General features: G+C 44.8%; 1 protein-coding gene across 1 annotated transcript in view; it reads right to left on the reverse strand.

Annotated features, from left to right (window-relative positions):
- Positions 1–24,220, reverse strand: part of LOC118006334 (A disintegrin and metalloproteinase with thrombospondin motifs 12-like) — a 298,264-nt gene that overhangs the window by 161,273 nt on the left and 112,771 nt on the right. The window contains exon 3 of the mRNA XM_034998952.1: positions 23,917–24,067. Within this exon, the coding sequence (XP_034854843.1) occupies positions 23,917–24,067 (151 nt within the window). The remainder of the gene's footprint in view (positions 1–23,916; positions 24,068–24,220) is intronic.

Below are 24,220 nucleotides of genomic sequence, written 5' to 3' on the forward strand. Positions count from 1 at the left end.
TCCCAGCCTCCCTTGCAGTCAGGTTGGGTCACAGCCTGTGCACAGTCCCCACAGAGGGGTACATGTGGTGTCAGCTGCAGTTCAGAGTCAGTTCACTCCAGTGCCACCCCCTCCCCTGTCTTTTCCTCCACAGCACTTTGGAGACCCCATGCTTCAGGTGGTAATGATGGAAGATGCAGGAAAGCTGCCTGACCCCTTCCCGTGTCATTTAGGACTGTCCCAGGGGCATGGCAACAGGTGGCACTGGAGTGAGCTTGCACTTGACCCTGACCCTTTCCTCTGCTATGAACCAGTGTGACTAGGGGTGACTGCATCACCTCTCTGGGCCTCAGTATTCTTTTCTAAATGGAGATTTTAAAAATATCATTCTGGATTTTTAACCCCTCTCAAAACATAAAGCCCTTTCTTTCAATGAAATCTGATGTAGAGACTCAAAGTCGAAAATAGAAAAATGTGGAGATGCCCTAAGTTGACTGAGAGGTGAGGGGAAGGGCGAGGACCCACACAGTCACCGGCTCCCCTTGGTCCCGAGATCTGAAGCCAACATAAGTCCCTTTATTTCTTTATGCTAAATGATGCTGGAAACACACATACTTTTCTGTTCTTATCAAAACAATTTTGAGACCAAGCAAGAATATACGAGCTGCATGTTCCGGACATTCCTTTTTCTGGTGGATAATGAATCTCCTCAACAGCCTAGTTATCAACTAACAGCTTGCGTATCAAGGTCCACTTCGTGACGCTCACCTTGCTGAGCCCACTAATCCAAAGCTGTCATGTCATAAAGTCTCCCAATCCCAACCATTTTCTCCCTTATAGGACCTGTCTTGACATCTCCCCACCCTAGACCTGAAAACCCCATCAGTGCCCTGCCCTGACTTCCCCACTGAGGGACACTGCTGAGCCCTCCCTACTGCGGCATGTCTAACCAAACTAGCTAAGCGGGCAAGGTGTTTCTGGTGGTCTTTGAGGGGTGGACAATTGGGACCCCTAAAACGGCCCTCACTATGGTTCGGCAGAAATACTAACTTTCGGGCGCCTGGGTGGCTCAGTTGGTTAAGCGACTGCCTTCGGCTCAGGTCATGATCCGGGAGTCCCGGGATCGAGTCCCGCATCGGGCTCCCTGCTCAGCAGGGAGTCTGCTTCTCCCTCTGACCCTCCTCCCTCTCATGCTCTCTGTCTCTCATTGTCTCTCTCGCAAATAAATAAAATCTTAAAAAAAAAAAAAAAAGATTCTCTCTCTCTCCGTCTGCCCCTCCCTCTGCACACTCTCTCTCTCTTTCTCAAAAAAAAAAGAGAAAGGATTAAATAAGATATATAAAATGAGCATATAGCTCTTTGCATAATGCAGATATTTTATTGAAAACTAGTATTCTTGGGGTGCCTGGGTGGCTCAGTCATTAAGCATCTGCCTTTGGCTCAGGTCATGATCCTGGAGTCCCAGGATCGAGTACCGCATCGGGCTCCCTGCTCAGCAGGGAGTCTGCTTCTCCCTCTGACCCTCCCCCCTCTCATGCTCTCTCTCACATAAATAAATAAAATCTTAAAAAAAAAAAAAAAAAGAAATACTAACTTTCAAAAACCACTGGGTTAAATGATCTCGGAAGTCCCACTAGCTTTCGCACACAGCCTTCAGCTCCAATCCTGATCTCCTCCAAGTGCACCCTCCAGGTTTGTCTGGCTCTCCAGACACAGTTTCTCTTTATCTGATTCTGTAAGACCCAACATTAAGGGAAGGCATTTGGCACAAGAGCCAGCCCTTCCTTCCCTGCCGTACCATCTCATCCAGCCCTAAAGAGCAAGATTTTGCACTACCCACCCTGATAATAGCAAACTGTTGCCATCCCAGAGCTCAAAACTCTCTGAAATATTTAAAACTCTTGTGTGTATAAGCTTGCCAAATTAGAGGACGGAGGACGGGGGTGCTGAAACTAGACCACATGGACCAAAACACAGAACCAGGAGCTGGGCACCTTTTAGAGCCCCAGGAAACAGACACGGGAACTTCAAGGTGCGCGTGACCTTGCCAGACAGGTCAGTGAGGAGGCCCCGCACCTTGTGAAGTTTGAGTTGTAGCTATGACTCAGCTTGAAGAGGCCTTGGGGATGTCCCTTCTCAGAGTGCACTCCCAGGACCAGCAGCAGCAGCATCCCCTGGGAATTTGTTAAAAATGCAAATTCTTGGGCTCCGCTCAAGACCTACTGAACCAGAAACTCAAGAGGAGCACCCAGAAATCTGTGTTTTCACAAAGGATTCTGCTGTGCACTCAGGTTCGAGAACTGCTACTATCTTAGGAAATACCTCCCTTAACTCTTTCATTTATAGCTGAGGAAGCAAAACAGAGGCCCAGAGAGGCTGATTCACTTGGTCTAGATCACACAGCTCATTAGTGCCAGGGCCAGGCCGAGAAGCCAGGTCTCCTGTGCCCTCCTGCTCTAGGTCACCTACTAGCTGGCCAAAGCAATAACCACAGAAGACTCGGGGTCCACAGTAGTCACTGAAAAGGTAAAAAAAAAATATTTAAAAGCAAGGGGCTTAAGGCAGCAATCTGGTCAGAAGGAGGAGTATCCAGGGGAGTAATGTGGAAGCCCCTTTACTTGGCAGGTACACTGATTTCTCTCACACTGTATGCCTGTGTGAGGAGGTCTGGGCAGAGGGTTACAGATGTGGGCTCCTAACAATTCAGGCGCTGAGCTCCAAGTCTTGACTTGATCCTCACCCGCTGCTCTTTGGCTCCTGCTGGCTCCAGGGGAAGCTCCTGGCTCTAATCGAGTCACGCTCACCAAACACCGCCCTCCCTCCCCCCACCCCCTTCCTGGCTGCCACAGGGAATCTTCTCTCTCCTCTCACCTCCCCTGGAGGGGTGTGACCGCCTCACCTGCTGGTGGAGGAACAGGGTCGTGAAAGAGGGAAGCCAGACAGAGTTGGGCTGGCAACCATGAATCAAGGTTTCCCTGGCCCTGTAAATCTGGGTCAAAGTCAGGTCCAGCCTGGAGGTCTGGCCTGGGGTGACAGGTACATGCACATGTCCCTGCATTTCTGAATGATTTCTCTGTTAATCCCAGCGCAGGTTTTCAGGCTTGTGCGACTGCTCTTTCCCCTCAGGGGCATTTCGCAGCTTTGCAGCCATGTCTCCGGAGGAGAAAGTTAAGAGCAGTTTTCTGACTCAGCTTTGAAGAGAGCGCAAACCCAAAGCAGATCTAATGTTAGCTTTACAGATCGTCCTGAGGTCTGTTTCCTGGGCATCTCCATTTTCCAGATTTTTCCAAGGCCTTGGATTATTACAGAGACTTGGGCGACAGTTTAGGGTTTATTCAAGGGGGGCCCTGGCTCTCTCTCCAAGCTCATTCCCTATTGTCTCTCTGGCCATGCTAACCTTTCAGTTCTTCAAACAAGCCAAGCTGTCTGTGCTCAAGGCCCTCGTGCATTTTGTTCCCAGAACTCACGTTTCCCTAGATGTTGAGTGGATGGCCCCTTCTCCTTCCCTTCTCCCTAAGAGTCCTGTAGACCATCCTATCATTCCCTTGGTCCTCTGTTGCTTTATGCTGCTAATTCCGTTTCTGGTATCTCCTGGTTTGCATTTATTTTTGTTTATTTTTAATATTTATCTGTTTCTTTACCACTCTTCCTATGAAACTGGACTCCCTGCGGGACTGCTGCCTATTGTGTTCACAGTCTACCCTCAGCATCTAGAACGCAGGCACTCCATCAGACATATCTGTGGATTCAATGAAAGCACAAAGACTGGAACCCTTCATATTTTCTAAAGAAAAGAACCAATAAATTTAACAGAAATTGGCTCAAACACCTGGTGTGTCCATGAAATGCTCAGGTGGCAGTTAAATGAGTCTTGGACATCCTGTCCCCCCTCCCGGGGCAGCCCTGAGACCCAGCCTCTTCCCCCAGAAGGAGGCCCCATGTCTTTGTATGCCGCTGGAGTCCCTGGGACCGGAGGAAGTTACTCCACTTGGGATATTTACTGAAATAATACATTTCAGCTGAAAATCCCCAGGCTAGAGAGAAGAGAGAGGGAGGAGCAGAGCCAAAGCACTGACTATGCAAAGTTCCCTAGGAGGACAGCCTGGGAGCAGAGCCAGCTTCCCCGGGGACTGCCTGCTTGGGATGAGATGCTCACACCCCGGGCCCTCAGTGACACGATCGGCCAAGGGTTGCCAGGTGGACAAAGTGAGTTTCCAGTGCCCACAACTTCCAATCCTTCCCTCTTCCCTCCACAGAGCTGTGACCATTAGACTCACAGCCCTCTGCCCTGATGGCCTTCACAGGCTCTCATCCAATCGCCAGCATTTGGTGGGATTGGCCGTCCCTGGACCCTCTCTTCCAAAGCCATTTGCTCTTTAAACCTGACTTCTCCTTACTGACGGTAGGGCAGTGTCCATGCTAGCAGGGATTCTCCACATCACAGGTTCTTCCACAAACCCCAGGCCGGGAAAGACCACCTACCCCATGGAGAGCTCAGACAGCGTGCAATTGAGGAAAGGCCAGTTAGAACAGGGATCAAGAGAAAGCATTTCTAGGATCAAATGCCTATCCAGGAATATCAGGTATGGCTGAACAAGTCATTTAACCTTTCGGTTGTGATGATGTCATTTATAAAGTATCCCATTACAAAATAACATGCACTGTGTGTGCACGCATATACATGGACATCCATATACATATGGATGCACAGGAGGACTGACGCACATGAAATATGACACATGAATATTAGCTCTATGTGTTGAAGAAGAGCATACTGATATTTTATATTTTTTATACCCATATGAAGTTTCCAAATGTTATATTGTGTAGACATAACTTACACAATCAGGAAACCAGTTTAATAGGAAAATAAGTTCAAGCCCACCAGGTACATTGGTAGTTATAAGATCCAATGGGATAACGCTCGGAAGTACTCTGAATCAGAGGCATTGCCCAAATGAACATCTGGGATTTTGACAACTGGCAGGTCAGGCAGACCCTGCTTGTTAGCCAGTGGCAGAGTTTCCCCCAAATTTCCCTCCACATGAAAAGAAGAGACCCTGGCAGTGGTGAGATCCTTAACACCTAGTTTCAGGCGCAGAGAAAAAAGGTGTCTGTGTGTGTGTGTGTGTGTGTGTTTTATAAATCACTAGTACAAAATGTGTAGCTTTTCAAATAGTACTTATTAAATACCCAACATTTTAAAAATATGTAATAATGAAGAGGGTTCTATGGGCAAAATTTCAATTCTGGCACTTTAAGCAAAAGTTAGAAAGTAGAAGGCTCCTCTCACCCCGGTGCTCTTAACAATGTCCTTCACCATCCACCCAGGGTTAGAAGGAAGGCCCTCCTAGCACAAGGTCAATCTTAATCTTTCTGCATGAAATGGATTATATACAGTTTATGCCAAGAGTTGCGAAAACAGCGTATCAGTGACATTCTGTAAGTATTAATATTGCACAAGGCCACAAGATGGCGATATTATGCTAGTAAAGTTTGTTTGATGCGTGTATATGTGTGTGTGTCTGGTAAGAGTTAATCCTTTTTGGAAGGGGTGGATGGACAGAAAGGTGGGAGGTAGGAATGACCACAGAATCTCTTTCCTCCAGCTCCTTCCCTGTTTCTCCTGATCTTGTACTTGCTCCTAAAATATAACTCAAATGCACATTATTTCTTGTATAAAGTTTTGATTCATTAATTCATAATCTCTAGAGGGATGGATTAAAAATCCATAATCTTATTATTTTTCAGTAAGAGCAAAGTATAAACCAGTCCGTGATCTCCCAGAGGCCAATTCCCACCACCGATCTACAGGAAGCAAGTGTCAAAAGACAGAACGGTCCCTCTTCCACCTCATTCTACAGCAGGTTTGTTTCTCTGGGAGCCTGGTCTTCATACCCTAACTGTGGCCGCGGAAGCCAGACAATTCTTTGCCTGGCCCTTTAACTTGGCTCATTTAGGATAAGCTCATTATTTTGCCGAGGCTCTTTGGCAACGGTAACCCCCGCCTCAGCAGAGATTGGGGAAGGGTGGAGCATTACGGTAAGCAGCTCAGGAGCTGGGCAGATCTGGACACGAATCCCAGCTGCAGCTCCATCCACAGCTGCTACCTGGACGAGTGCTGACCTGCCTTGTTTTCTCACCTGTAAACAGGGACATTGAAAATGGCCTCGGTGTTATCCTGAGGATGAGACACGTGATATTGGCAGAGTATTTCACTCAGTATCATACAGATAATAAATGGCAACTTATTTTTGATCACTGTTATTATGAACTACAAATCCATTTCCCCTCTGCTTGTGCTCTTTCCCCTACAGTACAGTGCGTACTGAAGACAACAAGCACGCATATAGGAACTCTTGCTGCCTGGTCTGCAGTCCTAAGCATCACTCAGAAGCCCTAGTGAGAGGGAGAAGATGTTCTGTCCCAGCAGAGGCTGTCCAGGGGAAAGATGCCAGAAGTCTGTAGATGGCTCGTGGTAAGACTGTATCTTTTTAGACTGTGTGGGATGAGGAATTACTCCAAATACACAAGATTTATAGGATACCTAGGATTTTACAACTACCCATCCTTATTGTCCATATCAGAGAATGTGTTCTTCGGTAGAGATGTCAAAAAGGTAAAATCGTTATGTTCCAACTCTGACCGGCTGGTAGTGGCTCAAGCAGCAGCTGCATTAATACTCCCCGGCTGCCTCCTGGCCGAGCCTGCTGCAGTGCTGTGATAGATTAGTGATGTCTGGCCGGACACCGGGAGCCAGAAGCAGCAACGCACGCACATGCCGCCTACTCACCATCTCCCTCCTCATTTGAAATCCAATTGTAAGCCGTGAAGGAGGTACCGGAAAAAAAAAATAGGTGAGTATTTATCTGATACTAGGTGGTAGTATCTTACAAAATAGAATTCTGTAAGCATCAAAGGAATGAAAGAAATTGCAAAGAAAACCAAACATTCCAACAAAAGCATAAAACATCTGAGCATCAAAAAATGTCCAAAATAAAAAGAGCAGGAAAAATATTTTTCACAAATATGACAAAGGTATTACATACTTATTTATGAAGCTCTCTTATGAATTATTAAGAAAAATACTAATGATCCAATAGAAAAATAACACATGATACCTCACTGAGAGAAGATTCTTAAGGAAGAATTTTAAATGACTCAAAAGCTTAGGTTACCAATGTGCACACTCATATTCACAGAAGTAAGTCAAGAACTCATGAGACCACATTATGCACATAAAATCAGAGAAGAGAGTAATGTACTCAGTGCTGGTAAGAATGTAAGTGGATGCTTTTGTATGTTGCTTTTAGAAATAAAAATCGCCTTTTAGAAAAGACTGGAAAATACTTCTAGTAACTCATTTATAGAAATCTAATCTAGTATTTTTAAACGTGGGCAAAATTTGTAGCACAAGGATAATCATAGGGAATTTTGTTATAACAAAAATTTTTAAAAAAATCTAAATGTCTAAATAAAAGTTGATCTATCCAACAGAGTAGTTTCAAGCAATCCTTATTACTGTTTTGAAATAGTTTTTAATAATTTGAAAAAGATTTATAACTATTATTATTAATGTGCGAAAATTTTGCACATCCCAATTGTGTGTTTCATTATGATATACTGTCTTACGCTTTTACAATATTAAATTATATTGTCATGCCATGTATGTGATATTATAGGAAATAAATACAATACTCACAAACAGTGGTTATTTTTGGTTGTGTGATATGAGTAATCTTTATTTTCTTCATTTATATTTTTCTATACTTTCCAAGTAAAAAATAAAATGCATTCCTTATTTCTTTTAACTAGGAAAAAGTTTTCATCTAATTTGATTAAAACTGTCACATGAAGTTCTTTTCAAGCAAACAAACTATAGATAATAGTACTGGAACATGGTGGCCAGAAGTTCTATACTCACACAGACCTTGGTCACTTCTAATAATGTGAGTATGGGCACGACACTTAACCTCACTAAGCCTCCGTTTTCTTGTCTGTGGAATGGGGATAATAATAGTACCTACCCATAAGCCAGCTGTGAGTCTTCAGGAAGAGATACTCTCAAGTGGTTACTATGACACCTGGCACATAGGAGGTACTTAATCCTGATCACTAGCTGGTCTGAGGGAAACTGGCGATCGGCTTGGAACAGATGAGCATCAGCCAGTGAAAGAGACTGTGGCATCCATGCTTCCTTACATTCCACATCATGCTTTACATGATCACGCTTCGTGCAAGTCCAGGAGGCTCTGTGGTTGGTCAAAAGAACCAGTGTGAGCCGGAGCTTCCTGCGACTCTTCATCGATCCATCTCCTAAACATTCCACAACACAGCCAAGGAGGCTCGTCAGTGAGACACAGCTTCTTCCAGCCCCCACAACAGAGACCAGCACTTACTAAGCCCTTCATCCTCTCTGACTCATACAGAAATGTAGCCAGGCAAGGACCACATGCATTTTACAGACGAAGACAATGAGGCTCAGAGAGCTTCAGAAACTCATCTGAGGTCACAGAGCTGCTCCTTGTCAAGATTCACACCTAGATCCACGTGACATCAAAGCCTGGACTCTACAACTACCATCAATACACACACACACACACACACACACGCAGCTCTTAGCATCAAGATGTCTCTAGAGGATGGCTGGGCAGTCAGGGAGGGTGCGGCCCTGAGCAGTGGCCAAGCCATCAGAGGGAGCAGGGAGGCTCCAGTCCCCTCCTTTCTCTCCTCCACCCAATAGCCAAGGGATGTGATTCCTGATGTTCCTGCTGGCAACTGGAGACCAAGCCCCTCCACCTCTCCCGGGGGTAGCCATCTCGGTCACTCCTGGTGCTCCCCTTACGCAGAGAGGGACTCCTCAGCCTCTGCCTGAACTGCTGAAAGTGCCCCTGGGTCAGAGGGGAGAACACAGCCCTGCACAGTCAGTCCTCAGGACTTAGAGTGGAGGTGAGACACAGAGCCCTACAGGGAACAGCATCGTCGGCAAGAAACCTTCAGCCAACCAGAACTTACAGCTTCTCTTGACTCTAACCAGCTTGAGACATAGTCACCATCTATTTTTGAAGAACAATTACAAACTTTAAAAATTATAATGACAGCAGATCACGTGTCTCACATGTTCAATTTCATGTCCTAAAACACATGCAGCTTTTTGCATTCCTTACAACGACCCTATGCCCTGAGAGTGATTTTTATGAGCCCAATTTCCTGATAGTGATTCATGAATAAAGGATGTGTGCTCATGTTCAGGGTGGATGAGGAAGTGGGACGCTCGTTGTTCCGAAGGTTGAAAATCGCCAGAGTCCTGATGGGAAAGGCGCTGGTGCCAAAAGCGGGGGAAGCAGGTGGGGAGGGCACTGCCTTGGGGGAAAGCCCAGCGGGGCACCTGGTCAGGGCTATAGAGATGCCCCGGGATATGGCTGGAGGACGACTCATTGGCCCCCTTGTCTAGACCAGTATGTCTGATTTCCACCAGGACACAGCTGCTACAAGGTACCCTGATGATTCCTGCTAAAATCTCAGGTCTCTGGTGGGTTTTCTTGATTTTTAACTGACCTGAGACCTAATAAAATGGTTTTTAATAACAATAATAAATTTGAAATAACAACAACTGACATGCAATAAGCATTTAATATGTTGTATGTGTTTTAGCTTTTTTAATGCCCTCTGAAACCCTTACTGATGAAAAGCCCCAGGCACAGAGAGGTTAAGTAATTTGCCCCAGGTCTTCTTTCTTTTTTTTTTTTTTAAGACTTTATTTATTTACTTGTCAGAGAGAGAAAGGGAGAGAGAGAGCATGAGCAGGGAAGCTGCAGGCAGAGGGAGAAGCAGGCTCCCCACCGAGCAAGGAGCCCGATGCGGGGCTTGATCCCAGGACCCTGGGATCATGACCTGAGCTGAAGCAGACGCTTAACGGACTGAGCCACCCAGGCGCCCCCCCCAGGTCTTCCTTTTGTAAGGGATGAATGAACAAACTCGTGATGAAGGGCTGCACTAACAGTCTAGATCAGTGGTTCCCAAAGCTTTAGCCTGGATCAGAATCATCTGGAAGGCCAGTTAAGACTCACACACTGGGCCCCACTCCCAGAGTTTCTGAGGATTTGAATTTCTAACAAGTTCCCAGGTGATTGCTGATGCTGCTGGTCCGGGGACCAGACTTTGAGAACCAATGGTCTAGACGAGGGGTCAGCAAATTTTATGAAAGGGCCGCAACAGTAAGTATTTTATGTTTTGTGGATCAAGAGGCAAAATCAAGGATATTATACAGGTGCTCACCTAACCATTTTAAATGTAACCGTTTAAAAATATAAAATCCATTCTTAGTTCTCAGGCCCTAACAAAACAGATGGCAGGCGAATTTGCCTTGTGGTCAAGACTCTAATTTCTGGTCTTGGTCCCCCCTTCCTCCCACCCCGCACCAGTTTTCCTGTTTTTCTTGAGGTCCCAGGTGCCTGATGGCCAAGTCAGAAAAGTGCACCTCGGCTTCATCTGCTGAGAGTTTGACCAAGGTCCAACACAGGCCACAGAGCGGCAGTGACTGTGGGAGCAACGTCATTAAGGGGAAAACCGCCTCTGCAGCTGGCCCCAAACCTCGGACACTCACGGGCATCCTCGTCACCGTGGATTTGGAATGTCCCATGTGGATGTCTGGAAACTGATCATCTGTTTGATTTTTCCAGGGCCAGACGACATTGAAAGTTCTCTATTTAGTGTCATTTTCTCTGGGAGTAGAGGATTCTCATAGCTTTTTGAAAACAGTAACGATGATAATAAAGACATCCAAATTAGCGTCACCACCGCCTTTAAAAGTACATAATATTTTGCATATTTTAGATAACCTCAAAGTGGAAGATCTGGTACTAAAGTTATTCTGTATTTATAAGGGGTTATCTGTCGGAGGGTTTAGTGTTCTGAATTGTGTTCATGGGCTTCCAATTTCTCAAACATCTACTTCTGTCCCCAGTGATTGAAAACAGAGGAAGACACCACAAGCCCCCTGCAGAGACCAACCTCTCAATTTGCCCCCAGGATGTTCACAAAAATGAGTGAAGTGGAGGAGACATTCCAATAACGACGCTCGACCACTGTCGGATTTTCCAATGATGACCCCAAGCGGTCCGTGCACTCCCACAGTTATTGGAGATGTGTCGAGAATTCCCTGACTCATTCCAGTTATAGAAGACATGACTCAGAGCCAGTCTCTATGCTGGATCTGCTGGGAATAACAAGGTGAGCATTTACTGCTTTTCATGGCATGCCTGGAGAGTTCTGCAAAATGCGTAAGTCCAGCTTTGAAGGTCTCCAGCAGGGTCTAAATAGGCTGGCGGCACGTTCCCCACAGTGCAGTCTGCATGAAGGTTTAAATGCTTTTTCACTGGGCCAGCATCCTACACCACACTCCATGGCACAGAACTAAAAAGCTGACACCACAACCCGCTGCCAGTGCGTGCCCCTCTACTTCCTGAAAAAAAAAGAGGTGGAGGCAATGACAGAAAAGGAGAGTGTTCATCACTGCATTCAAGCACCCACACTCTCTTTGCTATTAGCAGAGCTGGTTGCCGGTGTTTCGCAAACTTTCACACCCGGGCACCCGATGCTGGGAAGTGGGGAGCTGTGGAGGGAAGCTCCCTGGAGGGTCAGAGGAATGGGCCTCTCCAGGACAGTCCCACGAGGTGGGGACTGCCAAATCCCGGCCATTCCTCTTCCCCAGCTAAGGTCCATGAGTCCTGATTCAGAACCCTTGGGGCCAGATCAGCTGGAATTCAAAATTTTTGCCATTATAAACATAGTCTGGAAAGCAGGATGGCGGTTAGTCGGGAAGAGAGAAGGGATTAGCTGTTTAATGGGTGTGGATTTCCGTTTTGCAAGATGAAGCATTGTAGAGACTGGTTGCACAGCAATGTGAATGTAAGTACACTTCAAAAGGGCTAAGATGGTAAATTTTATGACACATGTATTTTGCCACAATTTAAAAAAAAAACAGCTTGGGTCATACACTCTGTATTAGTGAACATCCCTGTAGGGTCTAAGGGAGCACGCTGAAACCAAACACATGGATTCTTCCACAACAAACTGTGCACCTAGTCTCACTAAGATAAATACAAATTATAAGCAGCCTCATATCAATCCGGGTTGCATTCTGCCACCAAATAAGGTTGCTCAACACTAAACTACTTTTGGTTTTCAGGGCATCTCTGGAACTTGGACTTGTAGCTCAGGAACTACGAACCTGAGGCTCACTGATTCCACCCTACCCCATCTTGGTATGGAAATTTTCATCATCCACAGTTTACAGAGGACAAAATAGAAATAAGAAGAAACAGGAGTGGGGCGCCTGGGTGGCTCAGTCTGTTAAGCAGCTGCCTTTGGCTCAGGTCATGATCTCAGTCAGGGTCCTGGGATCGAGCCCCGCGTCGGGCTCCCTGCTCAGCAGACAGCCTGCTACTCCCTCTGCCTCAGCTACTCCCCCTGCTTGTGCGCTCTCTCTCTCTGTCAAATAAATGAAATCTTAAAAAAATAAAATAAAAAGAAAAGACGTAACAGGAGTAGGAAAACAGTCCCCTGCCCAAGTTGCCTGCCAGCTAGTTGGAATTCAAATCTGCCTGGCTCAACTGCTGAGGCTTCACCTTGACACAGGCTACCATGGACACAGATGTGATCAACAAACAACAGAATCCTAAAGAAGTCCCTTGAAATGTGAAGATGGAATCCTAGAGAACTCAGCCCAATACCGGTGCTCGTGGAAGGTGCGTGAGATGGCGCCATCTGGGATTTTGATAATGGTCTCTCCCCCTGGGAAGGCCATGACTGTTCTCACCAGCCCCTGATTCATGTCATCCTCTGAGCCGGAATCATGAGCAGGATAAACCACTGCTCTGTCCCCAGAGACTGTCCTTTGATTTTTTTTTTGTTACTGAAGTGCAGAATATCTCCAATCAGTTGGCTTTTGTCCCCCCTTCCCCTCAACACTAACAGTCTGCTTTCAACTGGGACTGTCCCCCAGAAAGAGAAGGTGTGCAGATGAAAAGTGTCTTTGATTCTCTCAGCCTGGCACATCTCCTGCGTATTCCCAGCAGAAACAAGACCAAAAGGGATCTGAAGCCTGACAGAACTAGCAAGATAAAAGCCTTTGGCTCTCGCCTCGGGTGTCTGAAGTCAACTGCCCTGTCCTTTGGGGAGGAGTGGCTCTTAGCTGCCGATATCCTATCGATCGGTGTTCGTACCAGACCCGCATTCACAGCTGCCTGTCTTCCGCACCCCAACGTTAGCACCCTGGGGAAGCCCCTGGGCGTCAGATGTCCCGTCATGACGCCGGCTGGCCGGGGAAGCACAGGGCCACCAGCGGTAACTCAGCGCTCGCGGATCCCACCAGGAGAACGCTCTGGTGTCCCAGAGGAGCCGGCGGGAAGGGCTGACGCCCTGCTGAAGTTTTCCTGGGGGGGGGGAGCGGGGGAAGACGTGGCTTCATAGAACACAAGCCCTCTGCCCCTCCTGTGAGAACGCAGCAGCAAGACCCCCTCAGAAGTGCAGGGCCTACAGCGCCAGGGGCTGGCACTCTTCTGAGCACAACCTCTCAGCAGGGCAAAGCGTGGACTCTCCCTCAGCGAAGTAAACAAAGAACCCCTCTGTTGGCTAAGAGGATACACTGGGCTTTCACCGTGGTATAGTTAACGAGGGTGGAAAGAACTTCCATAAAATCCTGAGTCATCACAGCTGAGCAAGCGGTCTGCCTCCTGGAGCCAACGGTATATAATATGTGTGTTGAAACACACACCTACGCACCACACACGTAAAGACACGTACACATACTACACAAGCCCACACACCACACATAAACACACACCTACACGCCACACACACACCCCCCTCACTCAGGTTAAATTTAGCTAAAACATGAAGTCCCGAAACCTAGAATAACAATCCCACTATATCCGATGTCACTCAAATATATGTGGAGTCTTTTTAATCCAGCACCACATTTGTGTGTGTGTGTATGAGAGAGAGAGAAGGAGAGGGATGGAACCTGGGTAAGTAGGCCCTCTAATCTTACTACAACATCACATTCTCCCCTCTCTCCAACATGTTAGGGACCTCGGGTCCGAATTCAGTTTCTGGACTGCCCCTTCTTCCCTGCTGACACACCAGACACATCCACTAACTCAGGGCTCTGAGGTTCTGCTGCCTCAGCTTCAGAGCCCCCGAAATGGCAGGCCCAGCAGCCCTCCTAGGTCAGCAGCCTGTGCTCCGAAGTTTTAGGTACGGCAGTTTGGGATGGGGCAAGTGTGTAAAGGAAGCAGAAGGCCCAGAAGGAGAATGGCCCTTGGCAGCCCTGCCCTGGGGACACGGGAGAGATGGTTCACACTTACCAGTATGAGACGCCAGTGTATACAAACCCACTTGACGGATTTTAAACCACACTAAGTAAAGAATGTCAACATTGCTTTGCTTCTAGATACTGCAGAATAAAAACAGAAACAGACTCACAGCATATGAGAGTTAAAAGAATCCACAAAGATCTTCCAAGCCCCTCATCTTACTGATGAGGAAACGGAGGCCATGGTTCATATACTGTGTCCCAGTCAGGGAGGGACAGAGGTGGCACAGAATGCAGTTCTCCTGACTTCCACTCCATTCTTCTCTAAACTCTACTATGAAAGAAAAATGTAAAACTCATTTGCTTATATATGAGCAAAACTAAAATTAATGATTAATAATAATTACCTTTCATCGATGGCTAATTCTACAGCAATCTCGGGCATATCATTAATATGTGTCAGATTCACTTTAATTTTTTGCCACCAAAGCAACTCTAAACCCAGGGCCATGATTTGCAGAGTGCAACACAAAAGGAAAATATAGGGCCCTGGGCAGGGGCAGAGAAGTCAATCTTTCCCTTACAGTCTATGACCTCAAGCTACCCAAGTGGGTGACCCCATGGGATTGCAAACACCACACCAGGAGATGTTCAGTATCTGAATGGGAAGTGGATAAGCGGTCCCTTCTCAGTCACCTACCAAATGTCAGCTCAGGATGGAGAGGACTGCTGCCATGCCTCATCCTAAGACACTGTAGGACACTCACTCCTGAACCTTCTCCTGTGCGTGCACAGGCTTCCCCTGGGGGTGGAAGACAGCCACGGGAGCAGGCCTCCCCACATTGGTGTGCTCTGCCCAGAAAGGGTCGCAGCGGTAGTGGAGTCATAGTAGAAAGTAAAGGTGGCCAAGAACCCATCCTGGGAAGGCAGGGAGGTGGCAAGGTGCAAGAACATGTAGGGGCTGAGGCTCCAGGCCCACAGCACATGGTCCATTGTCTGATTAGACTTCACTTCCAAAGCACAAAGTCGAAGATAAAAAATAAGATAAAATCATTAAGAATTTCAAGATGGCTGCCACGGAGCGCCGCTCTTCTGAGTATGGCCCTGTGTGGTCGCACCAGTCACACACCTTAAAGCCAGTCCTGACTAAAACTTACTGTTGTGTGTACAGTCTTCTGTTGCTCATGCAACAGAACCAACTCCTCACAGCTTGAAAGAACTAGAGGATCACCGTGCAGGTAATCTAACAAGTCACTGCTCTATTAATCAGCTAGGGCCACCAGAACAAAGTACCACAGGCTGAGTAGCTTAAACAGCAGAAAGTTATTTCCTCACAATCCTGAAGGCTGAAAGTCCAAGATCAGGGTGTTAGCAGTCTGCTTTCTTTCTGAGGACTTTCTTCTTGGCTTGTAGATGGTCATCCTCCCCTGTGTCTTCATATGGTCTTCCCTATGTGTGTCTGTGTCCAAATATCCTCTTCTTCTAAGGACACCATATTGAATTATGGCCCACCTTAATGACTGTATTTTAATTTAATTACCTTTTTAAAGATCCTATCTCCAAATATAGTCACATTCTGAAGTGAGGTTCCAAGGGTTAGAACTTCAATAATGAAATTTGGGGGGATATAATATAATCCCTAATAGGCACCATTCCTCAATGCTGATGTTCTATAGGCTCCCTAAAAATTTATATCCCATCTATGGCTTCTCTCAGACAGACCTTCTCTAACCCTCCTGATCATATTGGGTTCCTCTTCTATACACTCTTATGGCATTTGTCACAATGCTCATATGCACTATTTTTACAATTTTTGTTAGGTTCTCCTCCTACAATCTTGTAAGTCCATAGGGAAGGTCCAACTTGCCATGTTCAGAGCTGTGTCACTTAGGATCTGGCCCATAGAAAGCATCAAATTAATGTATCTTGAAGGAAGGAAGGTCAACCAATGACACACAAACTCATGTAAATTAAACTCTGGAACTTTCTAATCTTTGACTTATTGGCCCAGAAAGCACCCTAGGGATCCACTTTTCTGCCTTTGGAGGAGAGGATTTGAAGCATAAAATGCATTCATAATTTCCTCAAATATTTGATTTCAAATCTAACAAGTAAACTTCCTTCCCCATAGAGAAACAATTTCATGGTTATTTATGAGACTTCCAGCTGCTGCACAGAAATGGCACTATATGGGGGTGGGAATGTTTGTTTTCCCAAACACTGACATTAATCAAGCTGTGGGACAAATACAGAGTTAACATTAACTGCTGCCCAAAGAACACATTCGCCTTGCCTCAGTGACTCAGAGCACTCTTGAAATGCTTGGACCCCCAGCCTTGGTGAGACAAGTGTCTTCTCACACCTGCAGGACCCTGTTGCAAGTACACAACATTCACTGATTCAATGGACAAACATTTATCAACAATTATTAGGCATCAGATACTGGGCTCGATATTTAGGACACAAGTATCCTTGGTACCAAAGTGAGTCTAGTGGTGGAAAGAGAATACAAGTTCAACAGGATAATCACTAATGAAGCTATGATTCATTCATTTACTCACCATTCACTCAACATTTATTGGGTGCTTACTATGGCGGGCTCTGTGCCAGGCAGTGGGAATACAGCAGAGAACAAAAGTAAGGAAGTGTATGCCCTCAGGGAGCCTACATTCTAGTTGGGGGAAGACAGACAATAAACGAATACATAGATAAGTGACATCAGGTGATGACAAATGCTCTGAAAAGAGAGAACACAGGATAAATGGTTTACAAAGTGACGAAAAGACACCTATGTTAGATGGTGAACAGAAAATCTTCTCTGATTGGGTGAATCTGAGCAGTGACCTGAGCAGTGGGACAGAATAAGCCATGAGGAAATGACGGGGGGGGGGGGGGGTTCCAGCGCAAGGGAACAGTAAATGCATAAGCCCTGAGGTGAGCCCATCTGAAGGAACATCTAGGGAGCAGGGAAGGAGGGGGAGGTGGGGAGGCAGGAAGGTAGAAGTCTCCAGGGACCACATCAAAATGCAGGGTGAGCTCAGGAAAGGGACTCATCAGTCCTCCTAGGGCCAACCATGTAGGGGAAGGGGACCTCTCAAGGAGGCAGCTTTTGAAACAAGACTGAAAGGATGCCAGAAATTTGCCTCATGGACTGGTTGAGAATTGTCCTCCCAACTCTCCACAGGAAGTTGAAAATCCATGTGTCCCAGATTCAGAGGCCAGCACTAGGGATGCTAATGACTGACTCAGCCCTCTCATCTTCCAAGGCATTTGCTCTTCTTTGTCTCTCCCTGGAGAACACCCCTCTCCTGCCTGCCTTAGGCTTCCAGGCCTCTGTGTCGCTATATTCCTGGCAGGTGAGTATGCTGTTCTCTACTGCATCCCCAGTTCCTAGAACAGTGCTTGGTGCAGGGGAGAAGCTTGCTGAGGGAATGAATGTCACTTACTTTCTCTTATCCATCCATTCTCTTTTTTTCTAAAAATCAAAATTTGAAGTAGTCACTTTCAGCTACAACCTCAGGCCAAGAGTCCCAACCACGGCCACATTTTGTCTCTTCGACAGCCAGGCATCAGCCTATCTACTAAATTTCTTCAGGAAGGTCTGGGTATTCTCAGAGGTTAAATAGATTCCATATAGCTAAATACAAGTGTGTAATAAGTTGCCAAATGCATCAGAGAAGGTCCGTAAACTCAATACTTACAAGTTCAACATTTCTGAGTTCCTAACCTAGTAGGGAACTCTGTCAGATCTTGGAGACATGCTTGTGAATGAGCAGACATGATTCTTGTCCTCGTTGAACTTACAGTGCAGAGAAGGACACAGGCAGATATTCATCATATGATAAAGCCTGACGTAGGGAAAGGAGCTGGTGTTAAGAGTCAGAGGAGAGGCATCTAATGCAGATTGAGCCAAGAAGGTTTTCTAAAGGAAGCCATGTGTGAGTCCTAAAGATGAACAGAAGTAACTCAGTAAAGCTTCTGGGGAAAACAAGTTTCAGGCAGAAGGAACCTAACCGCAAGGGCTAGAGGCAAGGAAAAGCAAGGCTTTTTTTGAGAAATAAAAACTAGTTCAGAATGGCAAATGCTGTGTTTGGAGTGATAAGCTCCAAATAGATAGTTATGGTATGTTTGGAAAGTGGGAGCCTATGGCCCTGAAATGATGATGGAACAAGGCAAAGAACAGTCAAGTAGTAAGGAAATGCATGGCAGGGAGGACATGGTGAGGTCTGGCTACTGAGGAAAGGCTTCTGGATCAGGGAGTATCTCAGGGCTACAGAGCTACTCCAGCCCTGAGCCAACTGGTGCTTTGAGTTCCTGTCGTCTTGGTCTTAGATTTTACTACGCAAACAAAAGAAACTGGGTTACCAATTCCTCTTTCCATACATTTACCTATTATGTATTTCCCCAAATTCTCCCCAATAGTCTTCTCATCCCGCTCATTGGTAAAAGCTTGAAGCTCCTTACTAATCTTCCCACCAGTTCTGAAAGCAGATAATCAAAAGCAATATGCCACTCACTAAAAGAAAAAAGTACAGAACAGCAATTAAAATGTTAACTACCTCACAGCAAAGTCAGGTATGGATCACAGTGGGGTGACTATAATCATAAGGCGATCAGGTAAATCAGAAATTTCAAGACAAGTCTCAGGCAGGTTGTACTCAGAAAGTTTGCTGTTAGCCAAAACAAACAACTTGTGTGCTTTAGAACCAGTATGGAGTACGGCAGTGATTCAGAATCAACTAACTGGATTTCCATAAAATCCGAACAAGCCCCCTGCACATACTACATGGATTAGTGATCTGATATGCTAGTTATTCTAATGAGCTATTGTTAATGTTATAACATTTGTAACATTTGTTAGTATTTAGTAATGTCTGTGCATGCCATTTAAAAGGCAACTCAAAAATTTCCAAATGACTTCAATAAGAAATCTACTCAAGACTGATTTCTTGCAATATGGTAGACTAGACACTCTGAAAAACTCTCCCAGTATTAAGCCCCTGATAAGCATTGAAAAAGGGAAGAAATCTTCAGAGGCCAAAAATAGAAAAAAAGAAAAACAAATACAAGTAAGCAGAAATGCAGAGAGAAGAGCAAAAGATGGACTGTGATGATCTTTTCTCTGTGTCACTTTGGCTAGCCTGCTGTCCCCAGTATTCCATCAAACACTAATCTGGGTGTTGCTGTGAAAGGTGTCTCCCAGAAGTAAATTCAAGTCCTTCCATCCGTTGACTTTAGTAAAGCCAAAGTAAAGAGAATATTCTTGATAATCTGTCAGCCTGATTTAATCAGCTGAAAGACCTTAAGAGTAGGGCTGAGACTTTCTAGATGAAATTCTGCCTTGGTCAGCTGCTTCAGCCTAGGCCTGACATCTGCAGCCTGCCTTTCCTGATGGCCTGTCCCTGGATTTGGGATTTGCCTAGCCAGCCTCCACTACTGTGGTAACCAATTTCTTGCAGTAAATCTCCTCATATATATCTCCTACTGGTTCTGCTTTTCTGGCTGAACTCCGATTGATACGCACAGCTAGCTGCGGAACTAGGGTATCTGCTGCTCGCTACTTTTGCTCTGGAGGAAAAAAAAGACAAGTTTAAAAGTCAGATCAGAGACTAAGTGAAAAAGTGAACCAGAAAACGAAGAAACAAGTAAGCAAACCTAAAGTTGGTTCTCTGGGCTTCCACTCTGGGTACAGAGGAGAAAACTATTCGTGGATAATCTATAGCCACAAGCCAAAGATTTAGGACCCAACTCCATAACAAATATGTTTAAGTTCAACATTAAGCATAGAGCGATACCACTTCATATCCACTAGACCGACCAAATTTAAAAGTGAGAATAGCAAGTATTGGATGGAATATGGAACAATGGGAATTCTCACTCACCACAATTGAACATCAACTTTGGAAAATAAGTTTGCATCATCCAGTAAAGCCAGATGTATATAACCTAAGAGAAACTCATTCCACCACTTGGTATATGTCTTTGATAACCCTATGGACTTGAATCCTAAGAAACATGTTCAAGAACAGTCTTTACAACATAATATATAATAGCTCCAAACTGGAAGCAGTTCAGATCTACTCACAGGAGACTGGATCAAGTGGAAGATTCACATAATGGAATATAGCACAGCAGGGAAAATGAATGAATTACAGCTACATGTCCTGGTGTAAACATAATGCAGTGACAAAAAACCCGATACATGCCTTAAGATTCCATCTTCCTTCATGGTCTTACCATATACTATAAAGATAAACCCTGGACCAGATCCCTACTTACCCATGTCCTATATTCAGGCTGTCAACTCTATAAAGACCAAGAATCATATCTTATTCACATATGAACCCACAGAACCTAGGAGAGCACCAGCCATAAAGAATATACCCAATAGATATTTGTTGAATTTTGAACACAAAAATGTATGCCAGGAGCCAGACCCCATGTTCCCAGCCTAGAGTCCTAATGCATGAAATTCCAAACTCTGATCTTACCTGCCCGGACCCCTTTCTGCCATAGATGACCCCGCAGCTGTTAGCATCTGATCTGACTAGTGTGAACTCCCTTCCCCAGCTTCCTGAAACCATAGTTCCCCTGGACACTTCCATCTAATAGCCACTATATCCTCGACAAAAAAAAACTTCAGCTAAAGGAAATTGTCATTGTCAATAAAATGAACTTCTGAAGAGTTTAATAAAATGAACTTTTGGACCATACTGATAAGGGACCCACTGTGAAACTCCTGGACACCTTTCTATGTGGGAGATCACAATAAGTACAGAGACACATTTTAGAGGAAAGTAATTGACACATTTTCCTTCCCGAATGACTAGAGCACTTTTAAAGTACATCTTTTTTCAATACCAAAGGGGTTCCTGCTTTAAACATGACAAAGACAGAACATTTTACACAAGTAGAGGGGATCTTTCTTGATATAATCACAGTAATTCAACTTTGAAACACCAACTGACCTAAGTATAAAGTGTACGGTAATGTTGGCTAATGACAGGGCTACTGTCAGTTAATTCCATCATCTCTGCAGGGTAACGTGGTATAAGAACAGCGCAATTACCTTGTTTAGCAAGACCAAGTCCGTTTCAATACACCAAGATTTATAAAATTCAAATGTCATGTATATTTTAAGAATATTCACAAGCACATTAGATTATCCTTAAATCTCTAGCTATCATTTAGGCATTAAATCATGCTTGGTATAGAGATGGTCACAAACAAGTGACATTTTCTCAACTTCTAGAAAATCCACATTACTTTTTTCTATCAGTGTTATGTAGACGAGAGGCTAGTATACTCTAGTCTAATCTATTTGGCTATGAACTAGTCTTCGTTTCATTCTAGTGATTTACTAAACTTCTACTTTGCATCTTACACTATGTTATATACTGTTTGGGAAGGGAATTCCTACTTTAATGGTGCTTTCAAGACAGTTGATAAAACAAGATTTATAGATTCAAAGAAGACATAAAGAATAACCATGAGGGAGTATAAAGCCCTAGGTATAACAGAACCTTAACTTCTAAGCTTGGCTATATTCTGAACACCTATCGCCTTGATAGTTTTGAAAGTTCACTCCCTTCTCTGAGTCACACTTGCTTCTTTGGTGAAAAATGGGCCGCATTAGCACTCTTAAAGGTCCTTCCAACAGACCTAATCTATTCAATTCTGATATTGTGAGGTTTTAAGCAAGTTTAAGAGAGTATCTTTTAGAAGATACATGTGGAGAAATTCACAATGCAAAGATTGTTCCAAATGGGATTAATCAGAGAAGTTTCCAAAGTAATGGTAAGTCTTAGGGTTGGTGGAGAATGAGTAAGGAAATGGTATGACAAGCACTAAGGCTGAGGTATGGTGTGTGACCTAACGGGGACATGACATTTGTAAACCTCACTCCTTTCCTATCCATCCCTTTTGCCTTTATGATGAAATATGTGCCATTCTCAGTTCATTATTAATCAAGTCTATCTCAACAGAGAAGGAGTTCAAGGTGGGTGCATGAGGAATAGCCTAACTCATTTCACAGCACAACTGTGGCCCTGGCCAAGTTCACTCACTGCCCTAGTAACTTTCTTTCTCTGCCATGTTGATAACCCAGTGATCTCAAAAAGAGTGAATCACACATACAAAGTGTTATCCCATCATCCAATGTGTAATAGGAATTGGGAAATTCTTCAAGTGATTAGATCAGAGTCCTAAAATTTCACATAGAGACTAAGTTATCTGAATTGGTAACTTAATCAATCAGACCATCCAGAAGAAGAATCTCTTCCCTTCTCTTAGCTCTTGGCAGGAGATTTAGACGGTCCGTTATCTAATTCAGGACAAAGTTGGAATAGCTTCCTAAAGTTAAGGAATGTAAGCAGCTGTCCATTCTTGTGTACAGGAAAAATTATAGACTCAAAATGTCTTCTTGTTTACATACTCTGCTAAGATTACAAAGGAAATTCCCAAGAAAGTTACCATCTATCCCAGGGTCCGGGTGAAGTCTATAGAGAAAGTACTTGTCCCCTTGCCCTCTTCTTCTCCTGCTTGCAAAGTTCTGAGTCCTCCCAAACCTTTATTAGAATCTGCCTGCCCTAATTCTTTCACTCTCTATTTTCCCACTGAGGCCCATGGTTCCCAAATCCTTAAGACATATAAATAATATTATGGATTCCTTTTGTTAACTGTCCCCCTGGCCCATTATTTTTTTCTCTGAAGAAGGAAGAAACTATACAATATTTAAGAAAATGTCCCAATTTCCAGTGGCCCTTTATGCATAGATTATATCTCCTACAAGTCAAGAGAGAATGTGGGAATTACAAGGACACAACTTGGGTGAGTTCACCTCTGAAAACTATCTGAAACTGTTTTGTACAAGGCAGAGAGGACCAGTTCAGATCACTCTCGAGCGGAGGGTCAGGAAACATACGTCAGTGAACTGCAAACCAAAGGCAGCCAAAAGAAGCTCAGCTGAATTCATCATCTGATAATGTGTTGATATTTCTTTCAGTTTCTCTTCACACATTATCAGCATCATCACACATTGAAATCTGCCTTCCATACGCAGATACAACAAACAGTTTGGTAAATCCACACTAAAGTATTGTAACTTTGCTAGTACTAAAACTCATTGTCTTTAATTCAAACGATCATCCTCTAGGGGATTCAAAAGTTTAAAAACAAACAAACAATTCATCATTATGAGTATCATGTGAATATCATCAATTAATATGGCAAGGATGTGCCAAGGAAGTGAAATTATTCCTACAAGGGCACATACTTTGTGGCAAGAAAGGGGGAGGCGATAACAGATTTGAAAGAACAGGTCACGTTGTGGGGTGCCTGGGTGGCTCAGATGGTTAAGAGTCTGCCTTCGGCTCGGGTCATGATCCCAGGGTCCTGGGATCGAGCCCCACGTCAGGGTCCCTGCTCAGTGGGGAGCCTGCTTCTCCCTCTCCCACCCCCACCCCCCTGCCGCTTGTGTTCCCTCTCTGTGTGTCTCTCTGTCAAATAAATAAATAAAATCTTAAAAAAAAGAAGAAAAAAAGAACAGGTCATGTTGTAATAGAACAATAATGGAACAAAACAGACTCCTCAATGCGGTGAAGAGATTTAAGTCACAATACCCTTTAATCCGCAGGCTTGTTCCTCCTGCTCTGGAGCTCTCTGCCTTGGCTTCCTGTAAATGATGTGTGGGTGGTACTCTCCCTCAGCCACGGGATGCTTTTTGACGGGCTCAATGAAGAAGTCTCCATGTGGTAGATGGAAAAACCCAGTCTGTAAATATACATAATACAAAGGTCTATTTGAATCACTTCTGTATCTATGCAGAGAAAATTAGTAAAGTGAAAATTACATAGATCGTGATGACCCCTTAAAACCCATAAGACCAGTGCTTTCAGAATCTGCCATCTTATCTCACAGAAAAGT

The sequence above is a fragment of the Mirounga leonina genome, unplaced genomic scaffold, assembly GCF_011800145.1.
Source record: "Mirounga leonina isolate KUSES-001 unplaced genomic scaffold, KU_Mleo_1.0 Mir_96, whole genome shotgun sequence".
Classification (NCBI taxonomy): Eukaryota; Metazoa; Chordata; class Mammalia; order Carnivora; family Phocidae; genus Mirounga; species Mirounga leonina.